The sequence below is a fragment of the Aegilops tauschii genome, chromosome 7, assembly GCF_002575655.3.
Source record: "Aegilops tauschii subsp. strangulata cultivar AL8/78 chromosome 7, Aet v6.0, whole genome shotgun sequence".
Lineage (NCBI taxonomy): Eukaryota > Viridiplantae > Streptophyta > Magnoliopsida > Poales > Poaceae > Aegilops > Aegilops tauschii.
Genome location: NC_053041.3, coordinates 11,417,975 through 11,432,035, shown reverse-complemented (window position 1 = coordinate 11,432,035; position 14,061 = coordinate 11,417,975). Strand labels below are relative to the sequence as shown.

Genomic DNA, 14,061 nt, shown 5'->3' with positions numbered 1-14,061 from the left:
CGCAAGCGTGAGGGATTCCCGTTGTAGGGTGTTGCAATACGTTCATGATTCGCTTATAGTGGGTTGGTGAGTGACTGAAACACAAACCCGAGTAAGGGAGTTGTTGCGTATGGGAATAAAGAGGACTTGATGCTTTAATGTTATGGTTGGGTTTTACCTTAATGATCTTTAGTAGTTGCGGATGCTTGCTAGAGTTCCAATCATAAGTGCATATGATCCAAGTAGAGAAAGTATGTTAGCTTATGCCTCTCCGTCATATGAAATTGCAATGACGACTACCAGTCTTGTTAGCAATTGCATAGGATAATTCCGCACACCGATCCATCATTATTCCACACTCGCTATTTATAATATTTAGTAATATATTCTAACATTATGATAACAGCACCTACTTTTATATTTTAGCTCTCCGATATCATGCAAAGTTATCCTCTTCATACCCACAATGTAGTTTTATTTCTCGTATCTAGTTGGAAGCAAACGTTCAGTGTACGTAGAGTCGTATCAGTGGCAGATAGAACTTGAGAGAATATTGATCTTAACTTTAGCTCCTTGTGGGTTCGACACTCCATACTTATCACTTCCACCTTTGGAAGAACCCTTCGGGGAATTCGTGATCCATTACTTCATCAGTGAAGCAAAGGGGGTGTGCGGCGCCTCTATATCGGGCCGCGTCGCGACGTAGCTCCGATGGAGTCCGTCTGCGGTTATCGGCCCGATCATGACTAGGTTTGTCACGTCCGAATAGGTAGCCATCATCGCGCGTCGAGGAACATCCTCGTGATCCATAGATCGATCTGGTGAGTCCTGCTCTATTGCCCAGGTGCTGCCGAAGGTCGTATGTATAATTCCGAGCTGTTTTATCTCTGTTTTTGCGTGGCGGTGGGGCGGGCTGCTGTTCGGCTTGAGTTGTCGCTTATCCTGACCGTGGGGTGGTCGGTCCGCCGCACTGTTCTGACCACGTGGTGGTCGTTCCGCATTGCACGAAGGAGGTATGGGCTTCAGCGCCTCCTCGTCAAACTGAGGTAGCGGTTTGCGTTTCGGGTAGCTCTTGGCCGGGCGCTTGAGGCCGTATTCTTTGGCTGCGAGGATATCAGTCCATCTGTCAATGAGTAGATCTTGATCAGCTTTAAGCTGCTGCTTCTTCTTCTTCAGGCTTCTTGCAGTGGCTATGAGCTGGCGTTTGAAGAGATCCTGCTCGAGGGGTGCCTCAGGCACGACGAAAGCTTCGTTGCCGAGGCCCTCCTCATCCTCGGAGAGTGGATGATAACTACCGTCCTCTGAGTCATTGGGCATTGCCTGTTTATCAGAGCGGGCTTGCCCGTTTTCTTGTTCCTCCTGTTGGGATGATACCTCAATAGGGTCTTCATTGTTTTCAGCATCGCCCGGAGTATTATTTTCTCTGGTGCCAGTGTTGATGTCTTTTGAGCGACGTGACTTAGAGCGGTGCTTAGGACGCCGACGCTTGGACTGTTTCTCAGGAGGTTTATTCTCAACTGGATTTTCTTTGTCGCCGTCGTTAACTGCTTTATGTGTATCAACCGTGTACACATCATATGAGGAAGTGGCCATCCATCGCCCAGTAAATGGCGGGTTCTGACCTAGCTCCTCATTGTAATTGTCGTCCATGTCGTCGATGTCTTCGGAGCCATAATCAAGCATGTCGGTTATGTCTTCAACAGTGGCTATGAAGTGGGTGGCGGGTGGGAAGCAAAATTCTCCGTCATCAGCCCCTAGTTCGAACCAGGCATAGTTCGGCTGTGAGTCCTCCGCCAAGGACAGATTCTTTAATGAGTTTAACACATCGCCTAAGGGCGAGTGTTGGAAGATGTCTGCGGCGCTGAATTCGAAAATAGATAACCGATCAAGCTCGGTGTTCGCAGACGCAAGTGGTTCGGAATTTATAGCCGGAGACGAGTCCGGAGTTCCGGTGATATGGATATCACATGGGGTTTAATCGATGTGCGGCTCCAACGCTGCGGATTCGGCGGCCTCCGTGGCGGGGTTGAGCTTCCCGTCCTCGGACGGCGCGATCCACTCCGGCTCTGAGGCCAAAGTGTCTACAGGAACCAACTCCTGGATGTGGTCCGATGACAGATTTAAGTCGTGTTCATCGGGGTGACAAGAAGCAGTTGCCGCAGTCTCAAATCCGGTGAATATCAAGTCCCCCCGGATGTCCGCGACGTAAAATTCAAGCTTTTGAATCTGACCTGATGGTCAGGGGCGTAGCTATCGATCTGCTCCAGATGGCCAAATGAGTTAGCCCGCAGTACGAAGCCACCGAACACGAAGATCTGTCCAGGGAGGGAAGCTTCCTCTTGGACAGCGTCGCTATGGACGATTGAAGGAGCCATCAAACCTATTGGGGACGACACAGTGGAACTCTCAATGAAAGCACCAATGTCGGTGTCAAAACCGGCGGATCTCGGGTAGGGGGTCCCGAACTGTGCGTCTAAGGTCAATGGTAACAGGAGACGGGGGACACGATGTTTACCCAGGTTTGGGCCCTCTCTATGGAGGTAATACCCTACTTCCTGCTTGATTGATCTTGATGAATATGAGTATTACAAGAGTTGATCTACCACGAGATCGTAATGGCTAAACCCTAGAGGCCTAGCTTGTATGGTTATGATAATGTGTAGCCCTCCATCCGGACTATGCTCCCCAGTTTATATAGACACCGGGGAGATCTAGGGTTACATAGAGTCGGTTACATAAAAAGGAATCTACATAGTTGATCGCCAAGCTTGCCTTCCACGCCAAGGAGAGTCCCATCCAGACACGGGTGCAGTCTTCGGGCGCGTCCCTAACCCTCATGGGCACCCCGTAAGGCGGTTGCTGCTCTTCTTTGGCCGCAAGAAAGCTAATTTTCAGGAAAAAAAACTGGGCGAAGGTTTCAATCCAATCGGAGTTACGTATCTCCGGTTATAAAAGAAACGACAAAAGGGCAGAATCCAGAGCGCAGAAACAGAGAGAGACAGATCCAATCTTGGAGGGGCTCTCGCCCCTCCCATGCCATGGAGACCAAGGACCCGAGGGGGAACCCTCCTCCCATCTAGGGAGAAGGTCAAGGAAGAAGAAGAAGAAGGGGGGCTCTCTCCCCCTCTCTTCCAGTGGCGCCGGAACACCGCCGCGGCCATCATCATCATCGCCATCTTCACCAACACCTCCACCGTCTTCACCAACATCTCCATCACCTTCCCCCATCTATATTCAGTGGTCCACTCTCCCGCAACCTGATGTACCCTCTACTTGAACATGGTGCTTTATGCTTCATATTATTATCCAATGATGTGTTGCCATCCTATGATGTCTGAGTAGATTTTCGTTGTCCTATCGGTGATTGATGAATTGCTATGATTGGTTTAATTTGCTTGTGGTTATGTTGCTGTCCTATTGTGCCCTTCGTGTCGCGCAAGCGTGAGGGATTCCGCTGTAGGGTGTTGCAATACGTTCATGATTCGCTTATAGTGGGTTGCTTGAGTGACAGAGGCATAAACCCGAGTAAGGGGGTTGTGGCGTATGGGATAAAGGGGACTTGATGCTTTAATGCTTTGGTTGGGTTTTACCTTAATGATCTTTAGTAGTTGCGGATGCTTGCTAGAGTTCCAATCATAAGTGCATATGATCCAAGAAGAGAAAGTATGTTAGCTTATGCCTCTCCCACATAAAACTTGTTATCGGTCTAGTAAAGTAGTCAATTGCTTAGGGACAATTTCACAACTCCTACCACCACTTTTCCACACTCGCTATATTTACTTTATTGCTTCTTTATCTAAACAGCCCCTAGTTTACATTTATGTGCTCTTTATTATCTTGCAAACCTATCCAACAACACCTACAAATTACTTCTAGTTCCATACTTGTTATAGGTAAAGCGAACGTCAAGCGTGCGTAGAGTTGTATCGTTGGTCGATAGAACTTGAGGGAATATTTGTTCAGCCTTTAGCTCCTCGTTGGGTTCGACACTCTTATTTATCGAGAAAGGCTACAACTGATCCCCTATACTTGTGGGTTATCACCCTCCATGAGCTTCGGAGTGACATTTCCGTAGGATTTGTCCCTGTTCATGCTCAGGTACACAACGTCTAATAATACCATCTAGTCCTTCTTTATAAAGATGTGGGTCATCCCAAAAGTAATGTCTTAAATCATAGAGTCTAGGCATCTAGACTCGCTCATACGGACGTACTCATCAATCAGATCTCCGGGCACTCCATATGCAAGCACCCGGATGGCTGCAAGGCATTTCTGATAAGATGAGAAGCCAATCTTTCCAAGGGCATCCTCTTTGCGCTCGAAATAGTTATCGTATCCGACCACCCCTCTCTAATACGGTTGAAAAGATGCCTGCACATACGGAAATGCCGTTGGAATTTCCGATGTTTAAACGGCTGGGTGGTTGTGTCTAAGTAGTCCTTCCAAAGAAGGAAATGGCCGATCTCTCGATTGCGATTCAATGCCGGAAGGTGCCCTGGGATCGAGCCACGGAACAATGGCTGCTAGCTATTAAGATGGTGATGGACCAACACGGCAGCCAAGATCTCCTCATCCTCATCGGACGAGGAACCGTCGGAGTCGCAAAGAAAATTGTGGAAAAAGAACTCGTCGGCGGAGTCCATTTTGTACCTTGGCAAACTGTCGAACAGCTTGCGGGCCTCGATGAAGGAGTTGGCGGCGAAGGAAGACGCGTCTCCCCTTGGACCAGGTGGCTCGCCTGGAGGCGTCGGACGAGCGTGCCGGCGTCAGGGCGAAGGAGCTGGCCGGGGCGGCGAGGCGGCTTTCTGCTCGCGACGGCGGAGGGAGGTGAGGGTGGGAAGCTTCGGTGCCTCGCCGGCGATATGGTGGTGGCGGTGACATGGGAGGTGGCGCCATTGGGGGGAGATGTGTCGGCGCTGGCTGCTAGCAGAGGCACCGACAAATGGGCGGCGACGACGAAGCAGCGAAGGTGGGCGAGGGTTCGCTATCGATATGGGGTGGGAAAGGATGGCCAATGTGCCACCGACTAGCGGGCCAGGGGGAGGAGTAGGCGGGCACCGCGCGCGTCTGTTTTGTGTCCGCGCCGATGCAAATGAGGCTCAAAATTAGGCCGGGAAATGCGTCAGCAGGCGGACGAAAAGCGGACACGCGTCCGTTTGGGTCGCCGCTTTGGGTCGACTTTTCTGTCCGCGCCGACCCAAACGGACGCACGGACGAAATGGGTCGGCGTGTTGGAGTTGCTCTAATATGCAGAGATGCCTCCCGTGAAGTACTTTTCACTGTAGCTGGCTCATCCCAGTCCATCTTCAATGCTTTACACGCTGAGAAGGTGACCCTTTTACTGCTGTTAACTAGGCTGATCAAATGGGGATGGCCAGGGTCCAATGGAGATGGCCAGGGTCCAAATGGGGATGGCCAGGATCAAATGGAGCTGTGTCTTCGGATGATTATGACCTGTCTTCTCTAGGCCAAATGTTAAAGAGATTAAAGTGAAACTTGCCACACAAATTATTCGAGCTATAGTAGTTCACACGCCACAATAATGTAACAAGCCAGCACATGCGCTGGCCGCTATTGGTGCGGGGTTAGCTGCTGGAATGTCTAACCAGTGATTCTCTTAACTATCCAGATGATGTAACCCATGCTGTAACCGGCGATTTAGCCGTGTCTTAATGGAATACGAGTGTTCCATCTAAAAAAAGCGAGGGCACGTTTGGTTGCCGGCATACATTCCAACCAGTCCCAGTTGGCTATCTCGTACGACTGCATTCACTGTTTAGTCTGCATAGCACGAATTTTAAAGCACTCCCGAGCCAGACCCATCAGGAACGGCTGAATCGGTAGTTTTTTCACAACCAAGCCCGCGGGATGCAACTCCAGACACGTGGTCGGTGGTGGCTGCACGCGACGAGCAGCACTACTAGGGAAAGCTTATACACAGGAGCTTAGTAGTAGCGCTTTTTATAAGAAAGCGCTGCTGCAAAAGAACGGTAGCACTTGTCACCGAAGAGCGCTGCTAATATCCATCTAGCAGTAGCGCATTTTTTATAAAACATGCTACTACTATAGTTGCCAACGGTTTGCATGGCAGTGTAGGTATACTAGTAGCGCTCTTAATTAAAAAGCGCTACTGCTACTGTACATAGCAATAACGTTGTCCTCTGTCGAGCGCTACTGCTAAATAGCAGTAGCGGTTGGTTCTAAAGAGTGCTACTACTACGCTCACCTTATCCACCCCCCGCGCGTCCCTCACTCTCCCTCACACACTCACTCGCCGCACATCGCCTGCCGTCGCCGCCGTCGCCCGCCGACTCCCTCAAGGTATCTGCCTCCCTCCCTCCTTCTCTCGCCGCCCTCCCCTCCCTCCCTCCCTCCTCCTCTCGCCGTCCTCCTCTCTCCCTCCTCCCACGGCCCTCCTCTCTCCTCCCTCTTCGCCGGCGGCCCCCTCCGATCCTCCTCCTCCCTCTCCTGCTCTCTCCTCCTCCTCCCTCCTCCTTCCCCTCCTCCTCATTCCTCCTCCTCCTGGCCTCCTCCCACCTCCTCCTCCTCCTGGCCGCCTCCCACCTCCTCCTCCCACTTTCTGTAAATAGGTTTTAGTTTTTGTTAAATGTAGGTTTTTGTTTTTAGTAAATGTAGGTTTTAGTATATTTTTTTTAGAAAATTTGGATAAGTAATTTGAAAAGAATAAGTAAATGTACGTCTTTTGAATAGAATAGGAAATTTTTAGAAATTTTGGATAAGTAAATTTGAATAGAATAAAATATGAAATTGAAAAAATTAAGTAAATGTAGGTCTTTTGAATAGAATAGGAAATTTTTAGAAAATTTGAATAGAATAAAATATGAAATTGAAGAAAATAAGTAAATGTAGGTATTTTGAATAGAATAGGGAATTTTTAGAAATTTTGAATAAGTAAACTTGAATAGAATAAAATATGAAATTGAAACAAAATAAGTAAATGTAGGTCTTTTGAATAGAATAGGAAATTTTTAGAAATTTTGAATAAGTAAATTTGAATAGAATAGGAAATTATAAGTAAATTTGAATAGAATAATTTAATGTAGCTTATGGAGTTTCACTAAGTACTAAGATGGCGATAATAATGTTTTTGTTTATATTTTGTTTTTGCAGAAATCAAGGAGCCCCTGCATCATCCCCGTTGTCGTCCCCGTCACCGACCCCCTCCGACCTCGATCGAGGTGAGACCAGCCACCCCATATTGTTAATTTAATTTAGGTATTTTAGGTGTTTAATCTTAGAATAATGTAGTATGAACCCTAGTTATGATCGAATCATGTTCAAAATGTAGGTTTTTTATTAGGTGTAGTTAATAGAATTTAGGTGTTTTAGGTGTCACATTTGTTGTTATTTTTTTAGTTAAAGCAATTATTCCCACATCGACGTCGACGATGCCTATCCCGCATCCTCGTCGTCGACTTGGGGGAGGAGGCCTGGGCTTGGTGAGGAGCCATGTCCGGGACTGGGCTCCGCTGGGCTGGTACTGGGAGGTGCTACCTTCCGGGGGCGTAGCTTGGTGAGGAGCCAGCCCGTCGTTGACCCGAACCTTCTTTGGTGGCGGTCGCATGGGCCAGTGGCGGTGCGAAGGCTTGAGGACCCCGCGGAGGTGGTACGTCACCGTGTCAGCGAGGAGGACGAGCACGTCCGTCACTACATGGTTGCGTTGGAGGGCAGGTTCTCCAATACCTGGGAGGTTCATCAGGGATCTCACTGGAGCTATGATCCTGTGATGGTTCCTTCTCTTTGGGTTTCCACCGCCCGCGCCGATACCCGTCGTTCGCTACGGTTTTAGCTGTATTAGTGATGTTATATGTATGATACTATTCGAGATCTACTAGTGATAATATTTGACGATGTACGGACGAAAGAGATGATTTAGTTTTGCTTATTGGATGAATGCTAATTTGAATACTAATTTATTTTATGATTTGGTTTTTCTTATTGAATGCTCAAATTGGAAAACTACTCCATCAAGTTTGAATGCTCAAACAGATATAAACATGTTTATCTTTTGTTGCTCAAATAGGATATGTGCTTGCCCAACTGGCCGGCCATGTTTGCAGGTTACACCTCCTATAGTGGCCTATGTTTTGCCGGAGTGTTGATTAATTTCCGTTCCGGCAAATTTCAGACACTTGATATGTCCTTTTTTAGCAAAGGTCATGCCGGATTTTTCCGTGAATTCTGGCATGACTTGTGCTAGAATATGTAGGAAATATCGAGTGGCCTGGATTTTCTCAAAAAATAATTAAATGACATTTCGGGTTGACTTTAAATCTGTCGAGGCTCCATCACCGAAGGTTGAAGAATTAGTGAGGGAGTGTATCCACCATATATGAGATAGGACGAAGAAGCCCGACTGTTGTCGTGGGGGTCGTTTCTCCTACTTCTCCGGGTGCTAGACCTTTGTTATGCACTAGGGGACGGAGGAGTAATGACCATCACCGACGGTCGCAAATGTCAGAGAGGAATCAGTGAGTGAGAGTCTCCACCACATATGAGAGGACGAAAAATCACGACTGTTGTCGTGGGGGTCGCTTCTCCTTCGTTCCCATGTGCTAGACATTTTGGTGTAATGCATTCGGGGGCGAAAGGAGGAGCGATCATCACCAACGGTCGAATGTATACACCACGCGAGCTGAGAGTTTTCAAGAAAAAGACTCGACAGACCGATAGTCAACCCGTGATGGATAATAATGATCTAATTTAGTTTTTGTAGTACATATATTGAATTGTACTCGTTTAATCTTTGAATTATGAACCTAGGAAATGTCGTTATCGGACGACGAAAGTCTCCCGGGGGAGTGCGACTGGTGCAACAATTACCGGGGTCAGTGTGACAGGCCTCAACTGGACGAAGGTCGGCGCTTCAGTATTAAGCTCCAGGAGACCTTTGATGTTGAAACGGTACGCAACGACGACAAGTGTTTTTTTCGTAATTAAGCATGACTTCAACTATTTCAACGTGTAATTTTCATCTTTTACAATTCGAGTAGCTTATCCCATGCCATGCAAGACGCCATGTCTTGGAGAGGATGGATTTTGAAGACCATGAAAATTTCGAAACAAAAAAAATTCACCTAAGGACCCATCATGGTATGGATTTCGAAGTAAATCTGTACAATTCTGAGACCGTAACCCATTTTGGTTGCACAAATTGGGAAGCACTTTGCAAGATGTATGGTTTTTATGAGGGTATGCTTGTCACCATGGATCTTGGTGATCCTGACATCGACCAAGACAATATGGACATTTGGGTCCTTGTTGATACGCTTCCATTTCTACCGCTATGTGAGTTTCTCAAACATAGTTATTAACTAATTTATATTGTTTATTTCGAAACAGTCGACAGCTTATTTCCATTGACAGCTTATTTTCATTCTTCAAACAATGTGCGGAAGATGGTAGACAGAACCTACTACACCGATGGCTCTGAGTTAACTTATCAGGAGAAAAGTCATCTGGTCACATTTTGTACTGATCTTGAGAATTACAATAACTATTATAAAACTCCTCCACATTATGGTCAATACGTGCCACTAGTGCACGTGTTGAACTACGGTAACATCCATGGAGATGCCATGGTAAGATTTTTTTACTATTACGACATCCGTGCATCTTTTGCATAAATTCTTTTAAAACTTAACTACATTGCTAACTACGAAGTTATTACTATGTTTTTCAACAGAAAATTCCGAAGGATTGTGTACCTCATCTGATGTATCAGAATGGTCGCCTTGATGTTTTGAACATATAGCCAGGTCATCCTACGAATCACACCTGTCCATATCGAATTTCTAAAACCAATGAAGACATGAAAATCAAAGAATGGAAAAAAATGTAAGGACAGTCGTAAGGAGGTACTTGGAAGCAACATTGTACGAAAGGCAAGAATTGAAGACAGGATAATCTCCATTCTTCATAATGGAGAGTCAGGGCCTATCTTGTTTTATGCTATTTTACCTAAGAGAAGGTAGTAGGTCCTAATTAACAATACTCATGATCATGTGCTAAGAACAACTAAGTAGGATTGGTTAGATGACTATGATGATGATGTGGTATCGAGTAGAAGTTGTATGATCGATGATGATGAGTATGACTTGTTATTATGATACCAATGATGAGTTATTCATTATTATGATCGATGATGCATGATGCTAAGTTGTTTTATGAGCATGATGAGTTATTATATATATATATATATATATATATATATATATATATATATATATATATATATATATATATATATATATATATCTCAGTCGGTGAAATGAACATGGATTAGATTCAAGTGGAGGCAACATGTGGTGCACATCGAAATTACTACCAATCCAAACTAGATCAAGTTTGGATTAGAGTAGTACTTTCGACATGCACCACATGTTGCCTCCACTTGAATCTACTCCACGTTCATTTCACCCACTGTTATATAATAACTAATTATGGTCATAAAATCAATTGATGAAACTATTGTATTTAAAACTACAACGAAAATAAGTTGTATTTTTTAAAATACAGGAAAAGTTAGCAGCAGCGCTTTTCAGAAGAAATGCTACTGGTACTTACTACTAGCAGTAGCGCTGAGCCAAAGAAAGCACTACTGCTAACTAGGTATAGCAGTAGCGCTCTCTTCCCAGTGCTACTGCTACTAGTTAGCTGTAGCGCCTTAGTGGTAGCGCTCATACAAGCACTACTGCTAATTATAAAACAAGCGCTACTATTAGGGTTTTCCCTAGTAGTGCAGGTATATATAAAAAATTAGTGCCAATAAAAAAATATGTTAAAGCTCTTAGCCAGCTGAAAGTACTTGTACCAAGTTTTTTTTTAGACATCAGTACTTGTACCAAGTTCGTATCAATGACAAGCCCTTGGAAGATGGCTGCTGGACTGGTCTGGCAAGGCCCCTGATGCGGCTAAGGGAGTCATGTTAAGCTAACAGAGCCTTGGCAGCCTCCTGACCAAGGATGGATGAAGCCATGAAGGTGAATATTGACGGGGCAACGGCGAAGGTGGACGGTTCAGGGGGCGGTGGAGCGGTCGTGCGCGGTCATCATGGCATGTTTGTGGGAGTAGAGCATGCCATTTTCCCCATCTGTTGCTGACTGGAACATGCTGAACTGTTGGCGTGTCATCGAGGTATCCAGCTGGCCATCGAAGTGGGAGCCCGGAAGACTGTCATGCAGACTGATAATCAGGGGGTAGCGCGGGCCTTGATGAACTCGGGGCTGGCTAGATTTCGGTATAGCCCTCTGGTCGAAGAAATCAAGGAGCTTATCTCTTAGATCTCTTAGGATGAGTTTCCTGTGTGTTAGGCTAGACGTAATCGAGCGTGTGCTAGGGCTAGACGTAATCGAGCGGCGCATTATCTAGCTGGGGATGGCTGCCTGATAAATTATGTAAGACTTGGTTTTCTATTCCTCCTGTTTCTTGTTTCTATTCGAGACATTATTGTGTCGCTCGGCCACTTAGTTAATAAAAGGCAGCAAGGTTTTCCCCTAAAAAGTTACGCATACCAGAAGAAAAGTCATGCAATTTTCCATCATATCAAGTTGTATGAAGCATACAAAAATTAAGTAATCAAGATTGTGCATCTACGAACAGCTTCCTCGAGACAATTACCCATGCATAATAGTATTAACAAAAGCGAGGTGATCAAATATTACACTGTCCACACATGCAACAGTACCACTTAGCATAGACCAAGCAACAGCTAGTCAGCAACCACATCATAACATAAGTACAGCAGATCTCTGCTACCACTACATCATAACACAAGTACAGCAGGTCAAATGAGTTCAAACCTCCTGTCAGGATCAGCCTTCCAAGGTCAGGATCAACGACGGAAAAGGGACCAGGCAACACTCACTTCCATACTACATGAGCCAACCGTCAGCACAAAACCTGGGGGACTTATACCAGCCATCTCAGGTTTTAAGGCTACCTCACTACTATCAGCAACTTCATCATCGTTAATAGGATATGCCATGGCAGAGACTTTGAGCATCTCCTCAAGGCCAACGGAAACCACACTGCGTGAGAGCTTGACCATGCCATCAGCACCAACAGGCAATCCACCATCTCCAAAATCAAGTAACTTGACTTTCAGGTCATCAGCTCTAGTGTTGTAGGCAGTAAACATACCTCGAAAACCATCTGGCCAAGACCCACCAGTGACTTTTATGCGGATCGTGGCCTCCACAGCGCACATAATGTGCTCGTATTTAAATTCAATTGTGCTAATCCTGCTAGGGTAAACGTCACTAAGCATGCATCCAGATCTAAAATTCAAAACTAGCTCGCTTAGGTCTTTATCATCAGATTTAGTGGTCCCCTTCACTTTCAGCGAAACCTCAATGTGCGAAGGTTCCATCGACACAGCAACAGCACGGCTTGGGCCTGTCAATGCTAGATACGGATCCTGCACCAAACAACTATTCAAGTAAATAACAGAGTAATGTTCATCAACAGTAAGACCGCATCGAGTAGAATGCAAACAATCTACTCTATCTTATAACAGAGTATATGGTAGAAGAAGCTTAATGAATCACTAAATCTGACATTGGCAAATGCACAATGGGCAGCACAGATATATCAAAGATGCTAGAGAAGGCCAGGTTAATTAAGGAAATAAAAGGAAGGAATGAAAGATTTATATACGAACATTCTTATTGATGATTTGGCAGTTATTCCTCTGTCGCTGGAAGATAATGTTGCGCTTGTGATCCAAGATATCACGCACGGCAACCATACCAAACACTTGCAGTGGCCAGCGTAAAGAGTCGTCATTGATCGACACGATTTTGAAAGAAACGATCTGCAGAGTTTCCGCGGTCTTGATGTAGACCTTCTCCTCGGGAGTAGGGTAAGTGTAACGCATAGGTGGGATAGATGCTGCATCAATCAATAATGGCCTAGTTAGTTGCATGTAAGTAATGACAGTATGGATTGGCATATGCTGCAATGTAAAATTGGTGGTTTCATTTGATAGATGGCAGAAAAATGCAAGTAAGAAGAAGTGATTTACTGATTTCCGGGAAGGTGGCGCCGTGGCGGGCGTGCTGTTGGTTCCAGCGGCCGCGGAACATGGAGGCGTCCAATTCTTCCTCGCACTGCGCCCACTCCATCTCCTTCTCATAGAGAAGCCTCGCCTCTTCTGCGGCTTCTATCGCCTTGGCGACCCCCTCAGCCTCCGCCTCCGCGGCCCGGGCGGCTTCTTCAGCCTCCTCGGCCTTGGCCTTGGCTATCTTGGCAGCTTCTTCGGCCTCCTCGGCCTTGGCCTTGGCTACCCTGGCAGCCTCCCTCGCCTTCATATCGGCTTCATACACAACGGCTTCAGCCTTGTCCAAGTCTATCCGCGACGCAGCCTTCTTCGCCCTGGATTTCTTCCCCTTGGCAGCGGCAGCAGCAGCCACTTCATCGGCATTCACCGTAGGCAAGGGAGAAACCTTGGTCGAGCCAAAGCGGTACTTCTCCTTGGCTTTAACCCCGCCACCCGATGGACCCATCTGCGTCTCCAGCGCGCCGCCCACGAGATCGATCGTCTTCGACGCCGGCTCCTCCCCGCCGCCGCCGCCGCTCTTTGTTTTGTGTCCGCGCGGTGGGGAAAAGAAACCCTAGATCGGGGGGTGGAATTGGTGCATGGGTCGGCCGGTCGGGTCGGGTTCTCGGCCCAGGCCGTGAGTGGGTGGATATAGATTATAGAGCTAGTTTGGTTGTCTCAAAAAAAAAACAAAAAAAAAAGCTAGTTTGGTTTGTGTCCACAAGTTGATGCCTGGAAAAAAATGTTGCGTGTGGACACGAGGAGCTAGCAATTGCTGCCTGGCCAGGCTAGCCTGAAAGAAATGTGTTTGGATGAAGCCTGGCCTGGTGAATAGTTCAATGGTTTTAAAAAAAAATCTTAGACTGTACTCGTGAGAGCATGGTTAATAGTATAGCCAGCTGCTGGCTATTAAGTCAGTGCCATGTTATCTACAGCCTATCTTACAGTCAACATGTATAATAATAGATCAACAGAGTGTACTACTTTTTTTATGATGTGACCCACCTTTCATTCTCACAAAG

General features: G+C 46.3%; 1 protein-coding gene across 1 annotated transcript; it reads right to left on the bottom strand.

Annotated features, from left to right (window-relative positions):
• Positions 1 to 11,609: 11,609 nt before the first annotated feature.
• Positions 11,610 to 13,671, bottom strand: LOC109749271 (uncharacterized). The gene is made up of 3 exons (XM_073505655.1): positions 13,025 to 13,671; positions 12,662 to 12,891; positions 11,610 to 12,418 (listed from the first exon to the last, which is right to left on the bottom strand). The coding sequence occupies exons 1-3, from the start codon at positions 13,503 to 13,505 to the stop codon at positions 11,834 to 11,836; spliced, it is 1,296 nt and encodes a 431-aa protein (XP_073361756.1). The 5' UTR covers positions 13,506 to 13,671; the 3' UTR covers positions 11,610 to 11,833.
• Positions 13,672 to 14,061: the final 390 nt, after the last annotated feature.